Raw genomic sequence first — 18,527 nt, forward strand, 5'->3', positions numbered from 1 at the left:
CCACGGTTCCATTCCTATTGTCTTGGGGTGGCTCCCAACTGTCAGTGGCTTGACTTCCAGGCAAGGTTTCTGGGAAATTGGCTCTTCGTCACTTAAAGGTTAAAACCTTGTGTGTGTGTGAGACAGGGTCTCACTCTACCACCCAGGCTGGAGTGCAGTGGCACAATCATGGCGTACTGTAGCCTTGACTTCCTGGGCCAAGGTGATTCTCCCCTCTCAGCCCCCAAGTAGCTGGCACTACAGTGCATGCCACCACACCCAGCTAATTTTTATCTGTTGTAGAGATGGGGTCTTGCTATATTGCCCAGGCTTGTCTTGAACTCCTGGTCTCAAGTGATCTGCCTGCCTCAGCCTCCCAAAGTGCTAAGATTATGGGTGCGAGCCACCACACCTGCCTAGACTTCTCTTAAGCTGGAAAATAAGATCAAGAGTTGCCAACCCCATGCTGGCCTTACTTGGGAACCTTGCCCAAGCCTCCTGTCACACATCCCTTTTATGGAGTTTGTGCCTCAATAAACTGCAGCCGTACCAATGGGGATAATCAGGTTTGTTTATAAAGTGTACCAGGATCCCAAGATAAAAGGCATTCTAAATGCCTAGTGTGATTAGAGCAAACAAGGTACCAGCTAGCATTCATTACATAGAGGTTAGATACATATCGTGTAAGACCTCACTCAACGATAAAACAAGCACTCATTTTCTTTTTCTAAATCTAGCATGAGAAATCAGAGGGCAGCATGCAGACCCGGGGGTTCATTTGCTCATTTATTTACACTCATGCCTTTCCTTTCTTAGGTGGAACAAAGAAAATTCCCAGGCCCACAAACCACCAGAGATACAACCTTATTTGCTCAAAAGGTAGGTCATACCCATAAGGGGCAGGGGCAGGCCACGCACAGCTCTACCTCTCTACACACACACACACACGCAGACACACAGACACACACACACTCTCTCTCTCTCTCTCTCTCTCTCTGTCTCTGTCTCTGTCTCTCTGTGGCTGTGACCTCACTTTCACAGTTCATGCAGAGGAGGAAGGTCGTCCATGTGGTCCTGGGAGAGCTGGTCTGTTGCTGCCCAGGTCTGCCTGCATGGCTCTCACAGCCCCCCAAAGTTTTCCTCCAAAAGGTTCAGATCTTGACTCTGAAACAGACCTCATAATGAAACACCTATGGGAAAAGTCTATTCTCTGGCCTTTTTCCTGAGCTCAATAATGTTTCATTTTTAAAAAGGGGAAGGAGGGAGGGAGGGAAAGAAGTCTGATATTTCTCCAGTGCACTTGGCTCTCACAGATGGCCTTGGTCAAAATTCACCACCAGCAATTGTGCCAAAACACCTAGTTTGAATTCTGGCTGTCATGCTGCTTCATTTAATGAGATGGTTCCAATTTCCTTTACTGTTTAAAAAGAATTTGAGGCCAGATGCAGTGGCTCATGCTTGTAATCCCAGCACTTCAGGAGGCCGAGGCGGGTGGATCACGAGGGGTCAGGAGATCAAGACCATCCTGGCCAACACGGTGAAACCCCGTGTCTACTAAAAATAAAAAAAATTAGCTGGGCGTGGTGGTGGGTGCCTATAGTCCCAGCTAAACTCTGGAAGCTGAGGCAGGAGAATGGCGTGAACCTGAGAAGCGGAGCTTGCAATGAGCTGAGATCACGCCACTGCATTCCAGCCTGGGCAACAGAGCGAGACTCTGTCTCAGAAAAACAAAAAAGCCCGGCTTCATCTCTCCTTTCTTGTCACTACACGTTTCACCCAGTCACCCGGCAGTTGTACTCAGAGTCAAGGACTAGTGCTTCCGCACCTGAGAAGAACCACCTCGGGCTCCCCTTGGAGGCTGCCTATCGGAAGAGTGCTTTGCCTAAGGAGGCCTCAAACTTCAGCCTCCTGACTCGCAATCCCAGTCAGGAGTCAAGCTCTGGAAGTGGACAAGTGCCCTTGGAAGATGCTGTCTCCCTGTCGGAGCCTGGAGCCTGTGACCAGTGGACCGGCATACTCGCCCTCCCTGCTCAGCTCAGTCCATCAGCGTGTGCTGCCACTGCTGCTAAGTCAATCGGCTCGGGGTGGACAGCTGTCAGAGATGAATCAGGGACAAGCAAAAGAGCTTAATGAAATTTTATTTTGAAAATATGGCAAGAGTCTAAGGCACTTCAAACATTTAAATACATAGAGGACCAAAGGAAATGTGACATGGTATAAAGGAATCCATAAATACAAAGAGAACTATACCATGTTTCTCTAGAGGCAAATACAAGAGCCAATTCCTCTAACACAATCCAACCTTTATCATTAGAGTTGTGCAATTAATAAAAATGATAATGTTACATGTAGTTCTTCATATCTTTAGTATGGACTATAAAAGTTGAAAATACTGTGTCAATTTCATATAGATACTCTTTTTATAAAAAGTCATATATTACATCTACCTAGATAAAACCAAATGAGAATATTCTTTTGTAAGTTTTATACTTTGAGAGTTTTGTCTACCCCAGGCCCAAGTTACCGATGATCAAAGTCATCTCAACTTCCTTATTTTAAAATAAGAAAAAAATCAAAACTATGCTGAAATGAGATTTATGGAACAGCTTCCTAATAGTTCCACATTTAATAAATGTAAATATTTGAGGAAAAATTTTAAAACTTCTCAATGAGAACCTGACACTTCTTTGTGGGAGTGAACAGAAGGTGCCCCTTCAGATCAGGTCAGAATTTCCTATGACTGTACAAAACAGAGCAGAGACTCAACAGCAACAGAGACTGGGTTAAAGCGTGCCCTACACAGAGAGAAGATGGCCAGAAAGGAGGCGCGCGTGCCCAGGCTGGCAATCTCCTGCACTATGAAAGCTTCAGCCTTTACCCCTGGGCTTGATGCTTCCGTTTGCTGGTGAGCTCAGGCACAATACATATACATTCAGTATCTGTCACCCCAACAGGAACAATTAGCAGCTTAATGGTGGCATGTAAATGAGGGCTATTTGCATACAATCAATCAAAGGAACCTCGGTGGGTGGGGCCAGGAGACGTCTTCCTTCCAAGCCTAGGGGTGCCCTAGAGACCAGGAAAGGAAAAAAACTGGGGGTTAATAAGTGATCTCAGGCAGATGTGTACCCTGTGACATAGGATCTTGGCCCACCACAGCCAACAACCAGCTGTGAGCCCGAGCCAGGAGAGCTCTGAGAAGAGGGAACAGGTGTCCACAGCTCCAAGGCCAGCTGGACTCAGCAGTGCTATGTCCGGCTGTCCTGGGAAGTCACCTTCCCACTCAGAGTGAACTGTGGACTACAGGCTGCCTGCCATCTGCTTCAGGAACAATGCCAGAACCATGGTGAAACAACCCCATGGGCTCGGAGGGTGCTATCTGGATAATTCTGCACAGAATCAAAACCTCTATGGGAAGCTGTGAGAGCATCTGTCTTACAAGGACCAGCAGGGCCCAGCCTCTGCTAAAACAGTTCTCCTGCCCTTTAGGGGCAGAGGCAGAAAGGAAGAACTCTTAAGCTCCAGACTAAAACTTCCATTTTCTGAATCAACATAAAATCTGTCTCCTGTCAGTTCCTGGAGGAAGGGGGTCCACCAGTCTGGTGGATTTCAGCCTATTTACAAATGCCAAATGCACAACACTGACCGGAGACTGGGCTTTTGCAAAGTTGACATGGGCATACAGAAGAACAGCGATGTCCTTGTGTCCTGCTTCCAGGGCGATCGAGAGCGCAGTGCTGCCATCCTTAAGATAAGACGGAAAGAATAAGCCATGTTGGGTTTCTCAAACCTCCAGGCAACCAAAAGGTAGCAGAACAAAACACCCTCCAGTAATTGGCAAGGTTCCCCAAATATCCCTCCTTGTTCCGTCCTCTGGGAAACTTTCAGGACCTGTAAGTTTGAAGGCCTGAGGATGTGAAGATGAAGGAGGCAAGCCTCCACCCTCCACAGGTCCCAGTTAAGAGAATTATCTTATCCAAGCATTCTGCCCACCAGGAGGGGGAAGCAGAAGATGGGGACAGAAAGCTTTTTTTTTTCTTATAATTATGAATGACGAGGCAAGCAGCAGTAGTGTGTGTTTAGAGACTCTGCAATTTGCCAAAGATCTTTTACCTTTCCTCTTTTTTTTTTTTTTTTTTTTTTGAGACGGAGTCTGGCTCTGTTGCCCAGGCTGGAGTGCAGTGGCCGGATCTCAGCTCACTGCAAGCCCCACCTCCCGGGTTCACGCCATTCTCCTGCCTCAGCCTCCCAAGTAGCTGGGAGTACAGGCGCCCGCCACCTCGCCCGGCTAATTTTTTTTGTATTTTAGTAGAGACGGGGTTTCACCGTGTTAGCCAGGATGGTCTCGATCTCCTGAACTCATGATCCGCCCATCTCGGCCTCCCAAAGTGCTGGGATTACAGGCTTGAGCCACCGCGCCCGGCCTACCTTTCCTCTTAGAGAGGGCACTGTGATCCTAAAACCCTAACCACCTCTGTTTAAGGCTCCAAGGAACATCTGTGTGTAAGCACACAATCCCAGTGGGTTACATAGATACGTATTCTGGAAATAAGAGGGGAAACACTACATATGGGGGAAAAAAGCTTCACTTAACTGCTTGATTTCCATTAAATTTCAGCAATTATAGATGGATATACAGGAGTATCAAGGGAAAGAACATAACTTGTTTTCTGTCTAGTCTTTGTTTTTTGAGACAGGGTCTGCCTCCCAGGCTGCAGTGCAGCGGGATGATCACACATCACTGTAGTCTTGACCTCCAGGGCTCGAGTAATTCTCCCACCTCAACCTCCAAGGTAGCTGGGACTACAGGTGTGTACCACAACACCTGGATAATTTTTTTTTGTAGAGATGGGAGTCTCACTATGTTGCCCAGGCTGGTCTCGAACTCCTGCGCTAGAGCAATCCTCCTGTCTCAGCCTCCCAAAGTGCTGGAATTACAGGAGTGACCCACTGTGCCCAGCCTATCTAGTCTTGAAATAAGGATTTCCCTCTGGTCAGCAGCAGCAGGATGAGATGACACAGTTCTCCTTTGGTTTAATCTTAGGATCCTTCCCTCACACGCTTTGAATTTTGAAAGAGAATAGAGGTAAAATCAAACAAAAACCACAGCACAGCTAACAAACTCTTCTGGAAGAAACAAGTCAGAAGCTCTCCCTCCCACAGGGGAAGAAGGGAATCTGGTACAGCTGTAGCTCCTGTGTGCTCTCTGTGGAGGTAGCTGAGTGTGAAGCTAGTCAGTCCCTCATACCAGTGAAAAGCTCAGCTGGTTTGTTCTCCCTACTGGCTTGGGCCCAGAAGGGTCTGACCTACAAAGGATATTTTCCTAACTTTTTGGTGTTTTGAGCTGAAGAAGCTCTGATCCAAACCTGTGATCCGTAGAGAGAAACTTTCACAAACAGAACCAAGCCAGCCCGACCTCTATGACCTTTAAACCATCTCACTGCCTACACACCAGTTCCCACGCTTTCTACCTATCGCCACGCCTCTCCTTTGGCCTGAAGACACCCAGAAGTTTCCCGGTCAAGGAGTTAGATGGAAATGTGGACAGCCTGAGAACTGGGAGAAGAGAGCCGAGTGGTGTTGATGGGACAGACTGAGAAGAAATGGGAAAATGCTTCAAGAAGTCAAGCTAGTCTGCAGACTCTGGGGTATGCTGTGTCATAAGCTACTCACTTTGATGGGTCACAGTGCCTTCACTTTGGGTGGGAAAGGTTCACTGTAGTAGGAACTGGTTTTAGTCACTGTGTAACCCCAGCCTCTAATGATTAATAATCCAGATTTCCAAGTGGACCTGTCAGAAGTCACCTATAGTGAATTTGATTCTGCAATGCAAAGCCATTGATTCCCCTTTAGTAGAGTGCCTCTTGGACATGCCCATTAAGTCACTTTTTCATGTCATGAATTATGGGGTAGGACCTATTCTGCTTTGGGCACTAGTTTATGAGAGTGTTAGTTTGCACACACTAAGTGTAGCCATGCTTGGCTGTGAAGGGAGGCGCCTGGATGGCAACACAAATCCAAGAGGAGAATAAAGGAGGATTTGGTCTCCCCTGGCCAAACAGCACTCCCAGAGCTCCCGCCCAGAGTCCCCCAGACCCCTGGCCAGGAGGCCCAGTGGAGACGGCTTACGTTGTCCTCCAGGTGACCATTGCAGCCAGGCTGGGCCAGCAGCAGCTTGACGATCTCCACATGCCCATGCTCACTGGCACACATGAGGGCCGTGGAGCCCTCGTCATCCTGGATGTTGACGTCAGCCCCACAGGCCAGCAGGCCCTTCACCATGTCTATCCGTCCGTGACTGACCGCCAGCATGAGGGCCGTCTGTCCCGCCTGTGGGAAGAGATCACAGGGGACTTCAGAAGTACATACTGAGCTGGCAGTGGTGGCTCCTGGTGGGGCTGTGCTAGGGAAAGGGGGAAAACAGTGTGGTGACAGAAGGGAAAGAACTGGCCATGGAACTACTTGGGGTGGGTGGTGGTAAGCAAGGAGAAACCAGCTTCCCATGAGCTATGGAAGGGCATAAAGTAAGGAGCCAATTTCCCTTTAGCGTGGAGGATGTCTCAGTACAGTGAGGGGCTGGAAGTTCAGGTGGTTAAAGTCAAAATGTGGGTGGTGGGTCACGCCTGTAACCCTAGCACTTTGGGAGGCCGAGGCGGGCAGATTGCCTGAGCTCAGGAGTTCAAGAGCAGCCTGGGCAACACTGAAACCCCGTCTCTACTTTAAAAAAGAAAAAAAACCAAGTGTGGTGGCACATGCCTGTTAGTCCCAGCTACTCGGGAGGCTAAGGCAGGAGAATCGCTTGAACCCAGGAGGTGGAGGTTGCAGTGAACCAAGATCATGCCACTGCACTCCAGCCTGGGCGACAGAGCGAGACTGTCTCTTAAAAAAAAAAAAAAAAAAGTCAAGCTGTGAACACATCTGGACCTGCGACATCGCCTGCGACGAAGACACTGCAACACAGAGACAGGAAGCAAGTCACCAAGTATCTGATGGGGATGCCCAGTCATTTATATGTAAGGGAACTAACAGCATTTCCATGCAAACTATGCAAGCGGAGGAAAGGCAAGGCAAAGGAGGGAGAAGTTTCCAGTGTGAAATTTAAGCCCACATTTCCCTGGTGTGTTTGCTCAGCAAGGAGCACCAGGCAGTGCATGGACTCAGGGCAGGCCTGCGAACAAGTGCACGTGGTGGGAGTGTGGCAACTATGCCTGCTCTGCCAGAGTGGCCACCACAGTCCTGTCTGCTGGTCAGGGGTGCATTCCTGAGCACGGGAACCAAGCGCACTAACCTGACTAGCTTTGGCGTTCACATCCCCGCAGCCAAAGAGTTCTTCCACAACCCGCATGTCCTTCTCTGCTTCCACAGCGGCGAGGGCTGCCAGCATGATGGGGGTGTAGCCTGCCTTGTTCTGGTGATCGACGTTACACACATCTGCAAAAAAAAGTCTCTTAGGAAGCAGACCCTTCTAACGGCAGCTGCTTACAGAGCCACTGAAGGGATGGTGTTTACAGGAGCCCAGTGAAATGGCACCAGGTGGCTGGAGACCAAGAGTGACTTAGAATGAAATGTGAGAGAGGTTTTCATGCTAAACCAAAAACTTTTTTTTTTTTCCTATTTCACGAGACCTGAAGCAACAGAAACAACGGTAAGCTTCTACAGCATATCTTGTTTGCAACTGGTAGCAGAAATGCAATGGCTTGGAAGTCTGGGTGGTGGTTCTAATGGCTGCTCTTGAGAATAAATGATCATATGGAATCTAAGCACTTAGCTGTGTTTGGAAAGTGAAGCAGGTAGTGAGCTACTCATCAAAGAAGTGTTTGTAAAAGCTTATGTATGGAACGTTGGACAGAGTGGTACCTACTTATCCAAACACTATTCATTCTGAGACTCTGAATTTACTACTCTAGCCTGTCAGGGGTCCTGAGAAGCAGAATTCCAATCATGTAACACCCAGCTCTAGAATTTATGGTCTGGGAGCAAATGCAGTTAAGTCCCCTTAATAGACTCGATGAACCAGACCTTTTCTATTCCTGTAATTCTTAAGGAGTCTTCAGGGATTAAATTATCCTTCGGGCATTTAAAAGTTCCTTCAGCGCCTTCTCTGAAATGACCGGAATGGTGAGTGTTAGAAAGCAGCTTTTATGTGGGACCAAATATGAAGTGAAAATGTTTAGAATGTTTCCATCATAAAGGAAAAGAAAAGGTACCATGAACAACAACTCCACGCTAAGGACATGTTTTTAAAAGTGGGTGTTTTTTATGCAGAAAATAAAAGGCCCCATGGTGGAGAAGCGGGTGAGTTCGTGTGTGCTTCGGGGCTCCTCAGCCTCTCAGACTTTGCTCTGCATAGATGCTGAAGTATCCTAGATCTGCACCTTATGGAGCCAGAATCTCAGTCTAGAAGGATGAGCAGTAATACTTCATTAAGAAAAGTGATTAACCCAAACCATCCAACAATGGCATTAAAATTATTTAATTTGCCAAGATGTTTTATCTACTTCTAAGTACACTAAGCTGTTCCTGTCAGGAGTGATAGTGAAATCTTGTTTTCAGCTTCCCTGGATATTATCTACTTCTGTTTAAACAGTTTAATCACTCCCGCTGACCATATCACCAGCTCTGTTTATAGTCTGGAAAGCCTGAAGAGGAGCGGCTTGAAATTCCTTCCTGTAAGATGGAAGCAGTTATATCCTAACATGGCTCCAAAAACAGGGAACACACACCTATAAAAGAAGGATAAATCTGCTTGGGTTTCTTCTCTGCATCAATTCCAAGTTCCCAAAGCAGAGCAGAAGAGATTGGACAGTGGATGAAGAAAAAATTTTGGAAGAATATGCAATAAAACTGTCCAATTTAAGTCAGGTTCACATTGTATCCTCATTAATCAGACTGAGGTTCTGTGGATTCTCTGTGACACACTAGAAGTAAAAATACGTACTACAAAAATTGAAAGATTTGGGGACTATGTGACACAGGGTTGCTCCATTTGAACAAGAAGTTGAAAGCTCAGAGTTTCCTGAGGGGACCACCTGTGTATGTGCTCCTCCCTCACTTCATGTCTAAGACGTCCACTGGCTCTATTCTGGGATGACAAGTTTCTACTATTCTATTATGGTTGAGAGACAAGAATCATATGCCCTTTGCTCTATGCTGTTTCCCCAATAATAGAATATTTTGGTGTGAATGGTGATCATTTGACCATCTGTTATGGTGGCTTTGCTTAGTCCCCATCTTGACTAACCACACACTTCTGCAAGGACAGCAGTCATGGAGTAAGGACAAATCAAGTGGTCCACAAGCACCAAGGCTGTGACTCTGGGCCTGTAAGCAGTACTCTGCCTCCTGAGTGCAAACCAGCCAAGCCTGCGTGATTCAGCTCAGGAGGGAACGTGAGTCATGCTTCTTACCAGGGATACACCTCTCACTTGACTGCAGCTGAACTGCAGCAGCAAGAAGATCCTCAAAACCTTTCAAAACAGATCTGGAATCTGTGTCACCCAGTTTTGTTTAAACTTCAACCCTCTTGACTCAAGAAAACTCTTGCCGTGTCATGTGGAAAAGCAATAAAAAGGATTTTAGCATGGTCAGAGAATTTGGGAGCAGCTCAACCAGGTTCTCTGAGATGAGTCACAACCCAAGTGCTGTTAGAGAAGAGATGGGGTAGAGGGGCAGCCCACATACCGGCATCCAACAGCAGCTTCACAATCTCGAAGTTGGAGTGGGACACGCTGTAATGGAGGGCTGTGTTGCCGTTGCCATCTGCCAAGTTGATGACATAGCGGAGGACATCTGGGGAGATGGCCTCAAAAGCAGCTATGTAGTCCCCCACCATGGCTGGAATGGCTGACTTCTGACTGGACACGCGGAACCACTCGTGCTGGAGGGTGTTCAGACAGAACCTCTGCCAAAACACAGTGTGGTCATTAGTTCTATTTATAGACTTTTTGAGACCTAGTTGAAAGCGCAAGTAACCTGTCCTTTTATAGTCAAAGTATATATGCAGTTAGAATCTGCTCTCAAAACCCAAGAGTGCTAAGGGAAGCTTCAAACACCAAACTGGGACATTCCTCCTGATTTTAAACCACACGTAGATTAGATCTCATGTCTATAAAAGAGACCAGACAGCACCGTGCAGAAGCAGAGGCTCTGGAGCCAGACCACCGAGTTTCAAATGCAGGCTCTGCTACCTAAAACCTTTATGACCCTCTGCTTCCGTTTCCTCATCTGAAAAATTGGGATAATACCATTCTTTCATAGTTTTTGTGATGAGAATAAACACTAAGGCTTGACTCAATTTATTAAGCTATTAATATATGTAATCATACTGGCCTTGAAAACAATTTTCATAGCAATTAGGAAGAAATTAACTAGCCTACACTGAATTATGCTGCTTCCTTCCTACCCAAACTCACTTCCTTCTACTCCTCAGCACAGCACTAGATTGGGAGACTGTAAGGGTATAGCCAACCCAATTCCCACCCCAATCCCAAATACAACTGTTCAACCATGGAAAGGGAAAATAAAAAGGAAGCCCATCTGGAACTAATTTCATTTTCTCATCAGCTCCACTCTGACTTTCTTAAGCTGTGGACACATGAAGAAGGCACTTGCTTTGTGGATGATCAGCTCAAACCTGGGTCACATGAAGCTCAATGGAGAGTGAGCATAGTCAGTGCTGGTGATGAGGATGACTACAATGCCTTTTCAATGGACCTTCATATGAGTTTAATATTCATTTCTGCTGTGCTTACTCTTTAAAAGTTTAAAAACATATCAAAGAAAGACAGCCTATGTCAAAAGCATCAGAACTTAAGTCCTCTTTCTGCAGAAAAGGTAGAGTTGGGATTATACAGCTTCCATCTCTTTATCATCCTGCTACTGATTATTTAGTTTTAACCTTTTCAATCACATTTTGGGTCACTTGAAAAGTATCCTTTTTTCCCTGTATTTTATGTATTCAGATTCCTATTTCTTTGGAGTTGTCACACTGAAAGAAGGGAAATTATGACTTTTGGTCATCCTAACTCTATTACTGCTAAATAACTGGTATCCTGATATGATTATCTAGCCCTGGCACTGTGTTCACTCGTCCACTACTTTTCACAACACAACTTTCACACCAAATGAAAATTCAATTAACAAAAAAATCTACCCATCACAGAGGGTGTGGATGATACTATGCTTGGCAATTTGTAGGATGCAGGAAAACAAAATCCTTCCCAATGGCCATGTAACGTATTTTGAGAGCAGGGAAAGAAAAGTATATTATGGCTATAAAATTTGGGGTTGTAAAGCACCAAGTTTTAAGATTAGGTTAAACCTGATGGGAAATATTGACACTGCAGTGAGATTTTATGGTTTTACTAGTGACCAAGGTATAGCCAGGTATTTTCGTGAATACAAATCCAAGAATTTCAATATGTAGTTCTAGGTTTCCCCTTGACTAGGATTTTTTTTTTTTGAGAGAGCTCTGTCTCCCAGGCTGCAGTGCAGTGGCATGATCATGGATCACTGCAGCCTCAACTTCCTGGGCCTCCAGCTATCTTCTTACCTCAGCCTCCCAAGTAGCTAGGACCACAGGTACATGCCATCATGCCTGGCTAACTTTTGTATTTTTTGTAGAGACAGGGTTTTGCCATGTTTCCCAGGCTGGTCTCAAACTGAACTCCTGGGTTCAAGAGATCCACTGCCTTGGCCTCCCAAAGTGCTGGGATTACAGGTGTGAGCCACTGTGCCTGGCCTTGACCAGGAATTTTATTTAGTACAGCTGGCCCTCTGTATCCACAGGTTCCATTTCCATAGATTGAACCACCGGCAGAGTGAAAATATTTGAAAAATATGCAATACAAAACAATACAGTATAACAACTATTTATATAGCATTTACATTGTATTAAGTTTTTGAGGCCTGGTGTGGTGGCTCACGCCTGTAATCCCAGCACTTTGGGAGGCCGAGATGGAAGGATCACAAGATCAGGAGATTGAGACCATCCTGACTAACACAGTGAAACCCCATCTCTACTAAAAATACAAAAAATTAGCCGGGCGTTGTGACAGGCACCTGTAGTCCCAGCTACTTGGGAGGCTGAGGCAGGAGAATGGCCTGAACCCCGGAGGCAGAGCTCGCAGTGAGCTGAGACCGTGCCACTGCACTCCGGCCTGGGCGACACTGTCAGCATTTCACCATGTTAGCTAGGCTAGTCTGGAACTCCAGACCTCAAGTGATCCACCCGCATCGGCCTCCCAGAGTTTTGGGATTATAGGCGTGAGCCACTGCGCCTGGCCTTGTATTAGGTATTATATAGAAATGATTTAAAATATATGGCAGAATTTCAAGTATATGTGTAGTTTATATGCAAATACTACACCATTTTACATAAGTGACTTGAGCATCTGTGCATTTTGGTATCCTTAGGGGATCCTACATTTTCTCAATGCACTGAAGACAGCTGTCAACCAGTGGGTTAGTCTGGCCTATGAAAGAATGTGTCATTCTTGGCCTTGGTGTCAGATTAACCATTGCCATAGAAACACTTATGTGTCCTATGTTGTACCATTCATGATCACTAAGGCAACCACAAACTCTGCTGTTTGCTCTGAATCTCTTAGACTGTGAGAAGATGACAAGTACAGTTATTTTTATGTTGAAAAATAGTGGCCGCCCGCCTGCATTCCACATCAGAGCATAGCATACAGTTTCATAACTGAAAGGAATGCTGACCTCAGCCCAGATAGCATATGTTTTTAAAAGAAACCTAACTGAAAAAAAAAAATTCTTGGATGCTGCTCCCTGGATCTTAATGTTCTATAAATAGAAATGAAATATGTAGAAAGATGACAACTGACTGCAATTAGCCCTCCTTTCTGTCTGCAAGTGTATGCCTCACAGATGCCTCCACCCCCAAAAAAAGTACAGGGTGGGTAAAGGATTTCTGAAGTTGGGCCTCAAGGAAACACTGGCAGTGTGATCCTGGGAGCGAGACATGATGTTCACCCAGCCCACTCATGCTGCGAACAGTTCAGGAGAAAAGCACGCAAGCAACAACTCGGGCAGCCTACAGTTGGCCTTGACAATGAGCCCACTTGTGCACCTTGTACACACGGGGGTGGTGTTTGCAGGTCAGACTCACCATATCTTTGCTGGTCAAAGCTTTGGGGTCATTTATATTATTTTTCAGTAAGTTGCATGCAGACAACATCTTTTCACTTAATTCATACCTGAAAAGGAAAAAAAGAACTTACAATTGGGCACAAGAGGAAAATCATTTTTATTTCAACCCAAATATATATATATATGTATATATATATATTTTTTTGAGACAGGGTCTTGCTTTGTGACCCAGGCTGGAGTGCAGTGGCATGATCTTGGCTCACTGCAACCACGGCCTCCTGGATTCAAGCAATCCTCCTGCCTCAGTCTCCCTAGTAGCTGGGACTACAGGTATGTACCACCAGGCCCGGCTAATTTTTGTATTTTTAGTAGAGACGGGGTTTCACTATGTTGGCCAGGCTGGTCTTGAACTCCTGACCTCAGGTGATGCACCCATCTCAGCCTCACAAAGTGCTGGGATTACAGGTGTGGGACAGACACTATGTCCAGCTTCAACTTTTAAAAATGTATTTTTAAAAGGAAAGTGGCCCCAAGCCAGCCTAAGCGGGTCATTATGGCACAAGGTGCTTGGATAGAGGCAGCACAGGCATCCTTAGGTGTCCAAGGGTCATGTGCACTGTGCAGAGCCAATACCTCCAGCCAGAGATTGAGGCCTTGTTTGGGAGGGTGACTTTCGGCGTCACCAATTTGGCCTTTATGACACTCTGGAGTAACATTTAGAGATTTTTTTTTGCCTTTTTTTGAGACAAGGTCTCACTCTGTTGCCCAGCCTGCTCACTGCAGTTTTGTTGTCCCAGGCTCAAGCAATCTTCCTACCTCAGCCTCCCAAGTAACTGGGAATACACGTGTGTGCCACCACACCCGGCTTTGTATTATTTGTAGAGACAGGGTTTCACCATGTTGCCCAGGCTGCTCTCGAACTCTTGGGCTCCAGTTATCTGCTTGTCTGCCTCAGCCTCCCAGAGTATTGGGATTATGGGTGTGAGCCACTGTGTCCAACCTGTTCTAAGTTTTTAAAAATATTTTTAATCTTAAGGGGGTTGAAGGGAGACCCACATTACTTTTTTTCTGAGACAGGGTCTTGCTCTGTCACCCAGACTGGAGTGTACTGGCATGATCATGGCTCACTGCAGCCTCAACCTCCAGGGTTCAAGTGATCCTCCCACCTTATCCTCCTGAGTAGCTGGCATATGACACCATGCCCAGGTAATTGATTTTTTTTAATAGGGATGAAGTCTATGTTGTCCAGGCTAGTCTCTAACTCCTGTGCTCAAGCGATCCTCTTGCCTTGACTTTCCACAAATTACCGTATATCCATTGTGCTGACCAGTAAACCACACATCCAAACCCACACTTGGTGACTCAAGTGTTTAACCCATATAAAAAATGACATATGGTATATAAATTACATCTCAAAGCTGTTAAAGAGCCATGTGAAACACTTGGAAATATAAACTAAAAACACTTACCTTGTGTTAATGCAATTAAACTTTCATTTGCCAAATTAAATAGAGGTTAAGTTTTCTGAAATGTTCTATTTATACTTCACATAGTGAAAAACCATACTGAAGTTTCCATCTTTTCTATTCTCTATTTTAGGAGCATCAAATCCTTATCAATGGTCTTGAAAGCTTACATTTTTAGGCACATGTTTCAGCCAACCAGTGTTTTTCAGATACTATTTATGATATACTCAAATCCATTCTCGTGGTATTCCTGATCACTCAATGTGTAACAAAATACAAACACGTGATACTGCATCATCTTTACAGTAAATGTGATCTTTGGCTGAAGCCTCATCCACACAATGATCCTGTAATAATGATACTGACACCCGCATCAACACAAATAGCTAAAGTCTGAAGTCTTAAAGTATGCTGGCCACCAAAAAAAAAAAAAAAAAGTCTTTAAGGTAAGGTGTTCAAACAATGGAAGTTTTAGTGGATTGTGGTTCCATATATTAAATTATGTAGCAGAGTTGAGGTTTCAGAAAACAAGGGTGATTAGGCATTAGGCCATTCTCTTTTCTACCATAAGAGATTTAAGAGGTGCCATAATCTGCACTTCTATATATTAGTATCTCAAGATGTGTGTACCTCTGAGGAACAGATAAAAGCAAACACATTTAATTACAAAAACTCTGAACTGGCCAACTCGATTGCCAAAGTACATTAAATGTGGGAGGGGCAAGGGAGGGAAGGGGAATGTACCACACCTCTCTCTGATTTCCACCTTCTCAGGTTCACATTCTTGAACCTGCATTTCATCTTCCACCCTGGCAGACTTGAAACCTTCAATATTAACTGCATGGTGCCCTTCTGCCATTCCCCGAGTGTCTTCATCCTCCTCCTCTTCCTCTTCTTCAAGAGGATACTCAATGACATCACACTCGTCATCTGACTCGGAAGAAGAGCTTTCATCTGAGCTGGAATCATCACTTGAAGTTGTTTCATACCTAGGTGGCAATTGGGATTTCAGGAGATGCAAGCTGTGCCCACAAAGCCCCAGTGATAGAAATTTCTATGAAGGGATTTGCTAATTGACTCCAGAAATTCCACTAGTGATTTTAGATCCTGCACTTAGAAGTTCAAAGTAAGGTCTATTTAAATGCCTGGTGGTTTTGAATGGATTCTAACTTAAATTGGTAATCAGTATCATATAACCAATTGGTATCATGTAACACTTGTTAAAGAAAATAACGGCATCTCGGGCTTAGTATAAATCAAGAGAAAACATTTTATGGAAAACAGATTGGTAGTTGCTAAGTTTTTGTCCCCCCCAACCTCATTCATTTCTTCCTATTTCATACTATTAATCCTCCTAGTATCAAGGTGAATAGATTACATAGGCAATCAATAGTTCTGCTGGTGTATGCCCTCCAAAATCTCCTGGTCGTATCACTGAATAAAACTTTTAAAATTTGGAAAACAGGCACCATAAGGTTAAACCCTGATGGTACACTTTGCTATGAACATTATCTTAACTAACTTGGTATTCTTTCTTATGGAGGCCATGTATCAATTCATTGATTTGATTCAATTGTAGGATGACAAAGAGGCTTAACTATATACGTGGGGCAATGGAAAGAGAAGGAACAAACAATAACCATTCTATTTAGAAAGCAAACTGGTGATATGGCTATCAATTGTGAAAGGCCCTACGATTTGGGTGGTAAACATGGAGAGCTAAGCAAAAGAACCCATTTTGAAGGAATAGATGACTATTGTTGGCTCAGAGAGTGATGCTCTCAGTCTTTTTCTGCTCAATTGTGAGTTCTCATACAGGTTAAGTACAAGTTGTCCAACACAGTGCAGGAACCCTGCTGCATTCGTTGAAGACTATTTCTTTCAGCTCAGAGGTGAGGAGATGTAAACTGCTCGGCTTCATCAGGTATCCTTAAGACAGTGACAAATCCTTAAAAGACAGCAAGAGGAGGAAAGAAAAGAAGCCCAAATGCACCTTTCTGCCTTTCTGAGGGGGGACTCTTCCATCACCGCGCTGTGGCCACTTCCCCGACTAGGCACCTTGAAACGTGACTTAGATAGGCAGGAGGCAAAGGAGACCGACAGCATTAGCCTTTAGAACCACCATCTTTCCTTACCCTCCATTAATGCCAACAAACTGAAGATTCTTTTTCGCACCATTTGAATCTTTGTTACCATCTTTCTTCTTCATGATGGACTTCAGTGTACTTTCATTGTTTGTACATGCTGTGAAAAAGTCAAGGTAATAAAAATGAAAACTCATACCCATACATGTTAAATGAATAATCTTTTTTCCTGTACAATTTTTTTCTTACGCATGTAAATGTAGATCTTGGCATGTGTATGTGAGAAGTTTCCACAAAATTCAATGGGAAAGTGTGGGCATGCAAAGAAAATAATTCAGAGTTCCATTAATAACATTCTTCACATGGGAAAAAAATCAATTAGTACTTCCAGACATAACAAAGTGGTGACAATTGACATTTGTATCCGGCTTTAGTGCTTATAAAGTGATGTCGTGTCTCATTTGGGCCTCAAGGACAATTTAGGCACTAAACAGGGATTATTATTTTTCTTCAGCTGTGATAACCTGCCAGAATGTGAATAAAAGGCTATTTAAAATATTTCATAATTTGTAATATCAGGTAAGCTTTCTTGTGCAGCTTTCTTTCTTTGGTAATTTTGAGACAGGGTCGCTTTCTGTCACCCAGGCTGGAGTGCAGTGGCGTGATCTCAGCTCACTGAAACCTCCACCTCCCAGGTTCAAGTGACTCTCCCACCTCAGCCACCCGAGTAGCTGGGACTAACAGGTGCGCACCACCATGCCTGGCTGATTTTTGTATTTTTTAGTAGAGATGGGGTTTCACCATGTTGGCCAGGCTGGTCTCGAACTCCTGGCCTCAAGTGATCTGCCTGCCTTGGCCTCCCAAAGTGCCAGGATTACAGGTGTGAACCACCATGCCCGGCCTCTGTGGTAACCTTATTTAAAGATATTCTGGGCCTACCTTCCAAACGATATTAACTTTCTTCTAGGTCAATTTAAAAGGTGCACTGACATTAAATTGGAATGCTGGCAATGCTGGCCCTAGAATCCTGATGCCAATGACTGTAAGAAAAGTTACCATAGAGGCCAGCGGCGATCTGGTCGTCTGTCAGGTTCACTGGAGACAGCGTATCTTCCTGAGTGGGGAAGGCATCCAGGCTGTTGACTGGCTTTCCTTCTGAAGTCCCCACTTCTTGCTCAGGCTGGGATGTCTGGGAGCTTAAGGGACTTCCTGACTGAAGGCCTCCACACTTACAGGTATATCCCAAATTACTGCCTATCAGGAAAAAGAAAGGTACAGAGTATGTGATGCTAGGACTGAAAAAGCAGGATTAAAAAAACACAACTCTTGCAACTCATAATTTAAAATGGGACTATTATCTCAGCCACCAAAACTCAGAACCCCCTTTGACTCTTCACCTCTCCTGATTTCATTAGCATAGGCAGACTGCTGAGCCTCGTCATTCTAACTCCACAGCATCTCTTCTTTTCTATTTTGGCTGCTACCATCGTAGCCTTGGTTTCTAGTCATGGAAGTAGCATCCTTACTGCCTCTCTTCCATCACTATTTCCACTCTGGCACAATGCTTCAGAGCATTACTCCCAGCCAGCTCCAGTGCCATTGCTATTCTAGCTAAAACAAAATGTGACAACGCCTAAATAGCACCCACTGCTCAGGAAATGTAGTCCACACTGCAGAGCCAGAGATTCTAAATTATCCATAATCTGGCATCAGCTGACCCTCCCAACTTCATTTCCCACTCCTCCTGTCATCCTTACTGGTACAGGGACTGCATCCATTAAGTGCCAGTACTCACTGTACCGAGATGCAGGTCTTGTTTCCTGGCAGCATGCCTCAGCTTATGCCCTTCTACCTGGAATACCTTTCCTCCCCCATCTTCACACAGTGG

The 18,527-nt window shown here is 45.0% G+C and overlaps 1 protein-coding gene across 4 annotated transcripts in view; it reads right to left on the reverse strand.

The window, feature by feature from the left end:
* Nucleotides 1–2,100: 2,100 nt before the first annotated feature.
* KANK1 (KN motif and ankyrin repeat domains 1) overlaps nucleotides 2,101–18,527 on the reverse strand; it is a 257,723-nt gene continuing 241,296 nt past the window's right edge. For all 4 annotated transcript variants that reach the window (XM_011970130.1, XM_011970128.1, XM_011970129.1 and 1 more), the window contains 9 exons: nucleotides 17,696–17,893; nucleotides 16,691–16,799; nucleotides 15,305–15,544; nucleotides 13,109–13,196; nucleotides 9,661–9,880; nucleotides 7,268–7,410; nucleotides 6,109–6,309; nucleotides 3,626–3,724; nucleotides 2,101–3,048 (listed from right to left, as the gene is read on the reverse strand). In XM_011970130.1, coding sequence (XP_011825520.1) covers nucleotides 2,986–3,048; nucleotides 3,626–3,724; nucleotides 6,109–6,309; nucleotides 7,268–7,410; nucleotides 9,661–9,880; nucleotides 13,109–13,196; nucleotides 15,305–15,544; nucleotides 16,691–16,799; nucleotides 17,696–17,893 — 1,361 coding nt within the window. In that variant the 3' untranslated portion in view covers nucleotides 2,101–2,985. The remainder of the gene's footprint in view (nucleotides 3,049–3,625; nucleotides 3,725–6,108; nucleotides 6,310–7,267; nucleotides 7,411–9,660; nucleotides 9,881–13,108; nucleotides 13,197–15,304; nucleotides 15,545–16,690; nucleotides 16,800–17,695; nucleotides 17,894–18,527) is intronic.

The sequence above is a fragment of the Mandrillus leucophaeus genome, unplaced genomic scaffold (genome assembly GCF_000951045.1).
Source record: "Mandrillus leucophaeus isolate KB7577 unplaced genomic scaffold, Mleu.le_1.0 Scaffold93, whole genome shotgun sequence".
Taxonomy (NCBI): Eukaryota; Metazoa; Chordata; class Mammalia; order Primates; family Cercopithecidae; genus Mandrillus; species Mandrillus leucophaeus.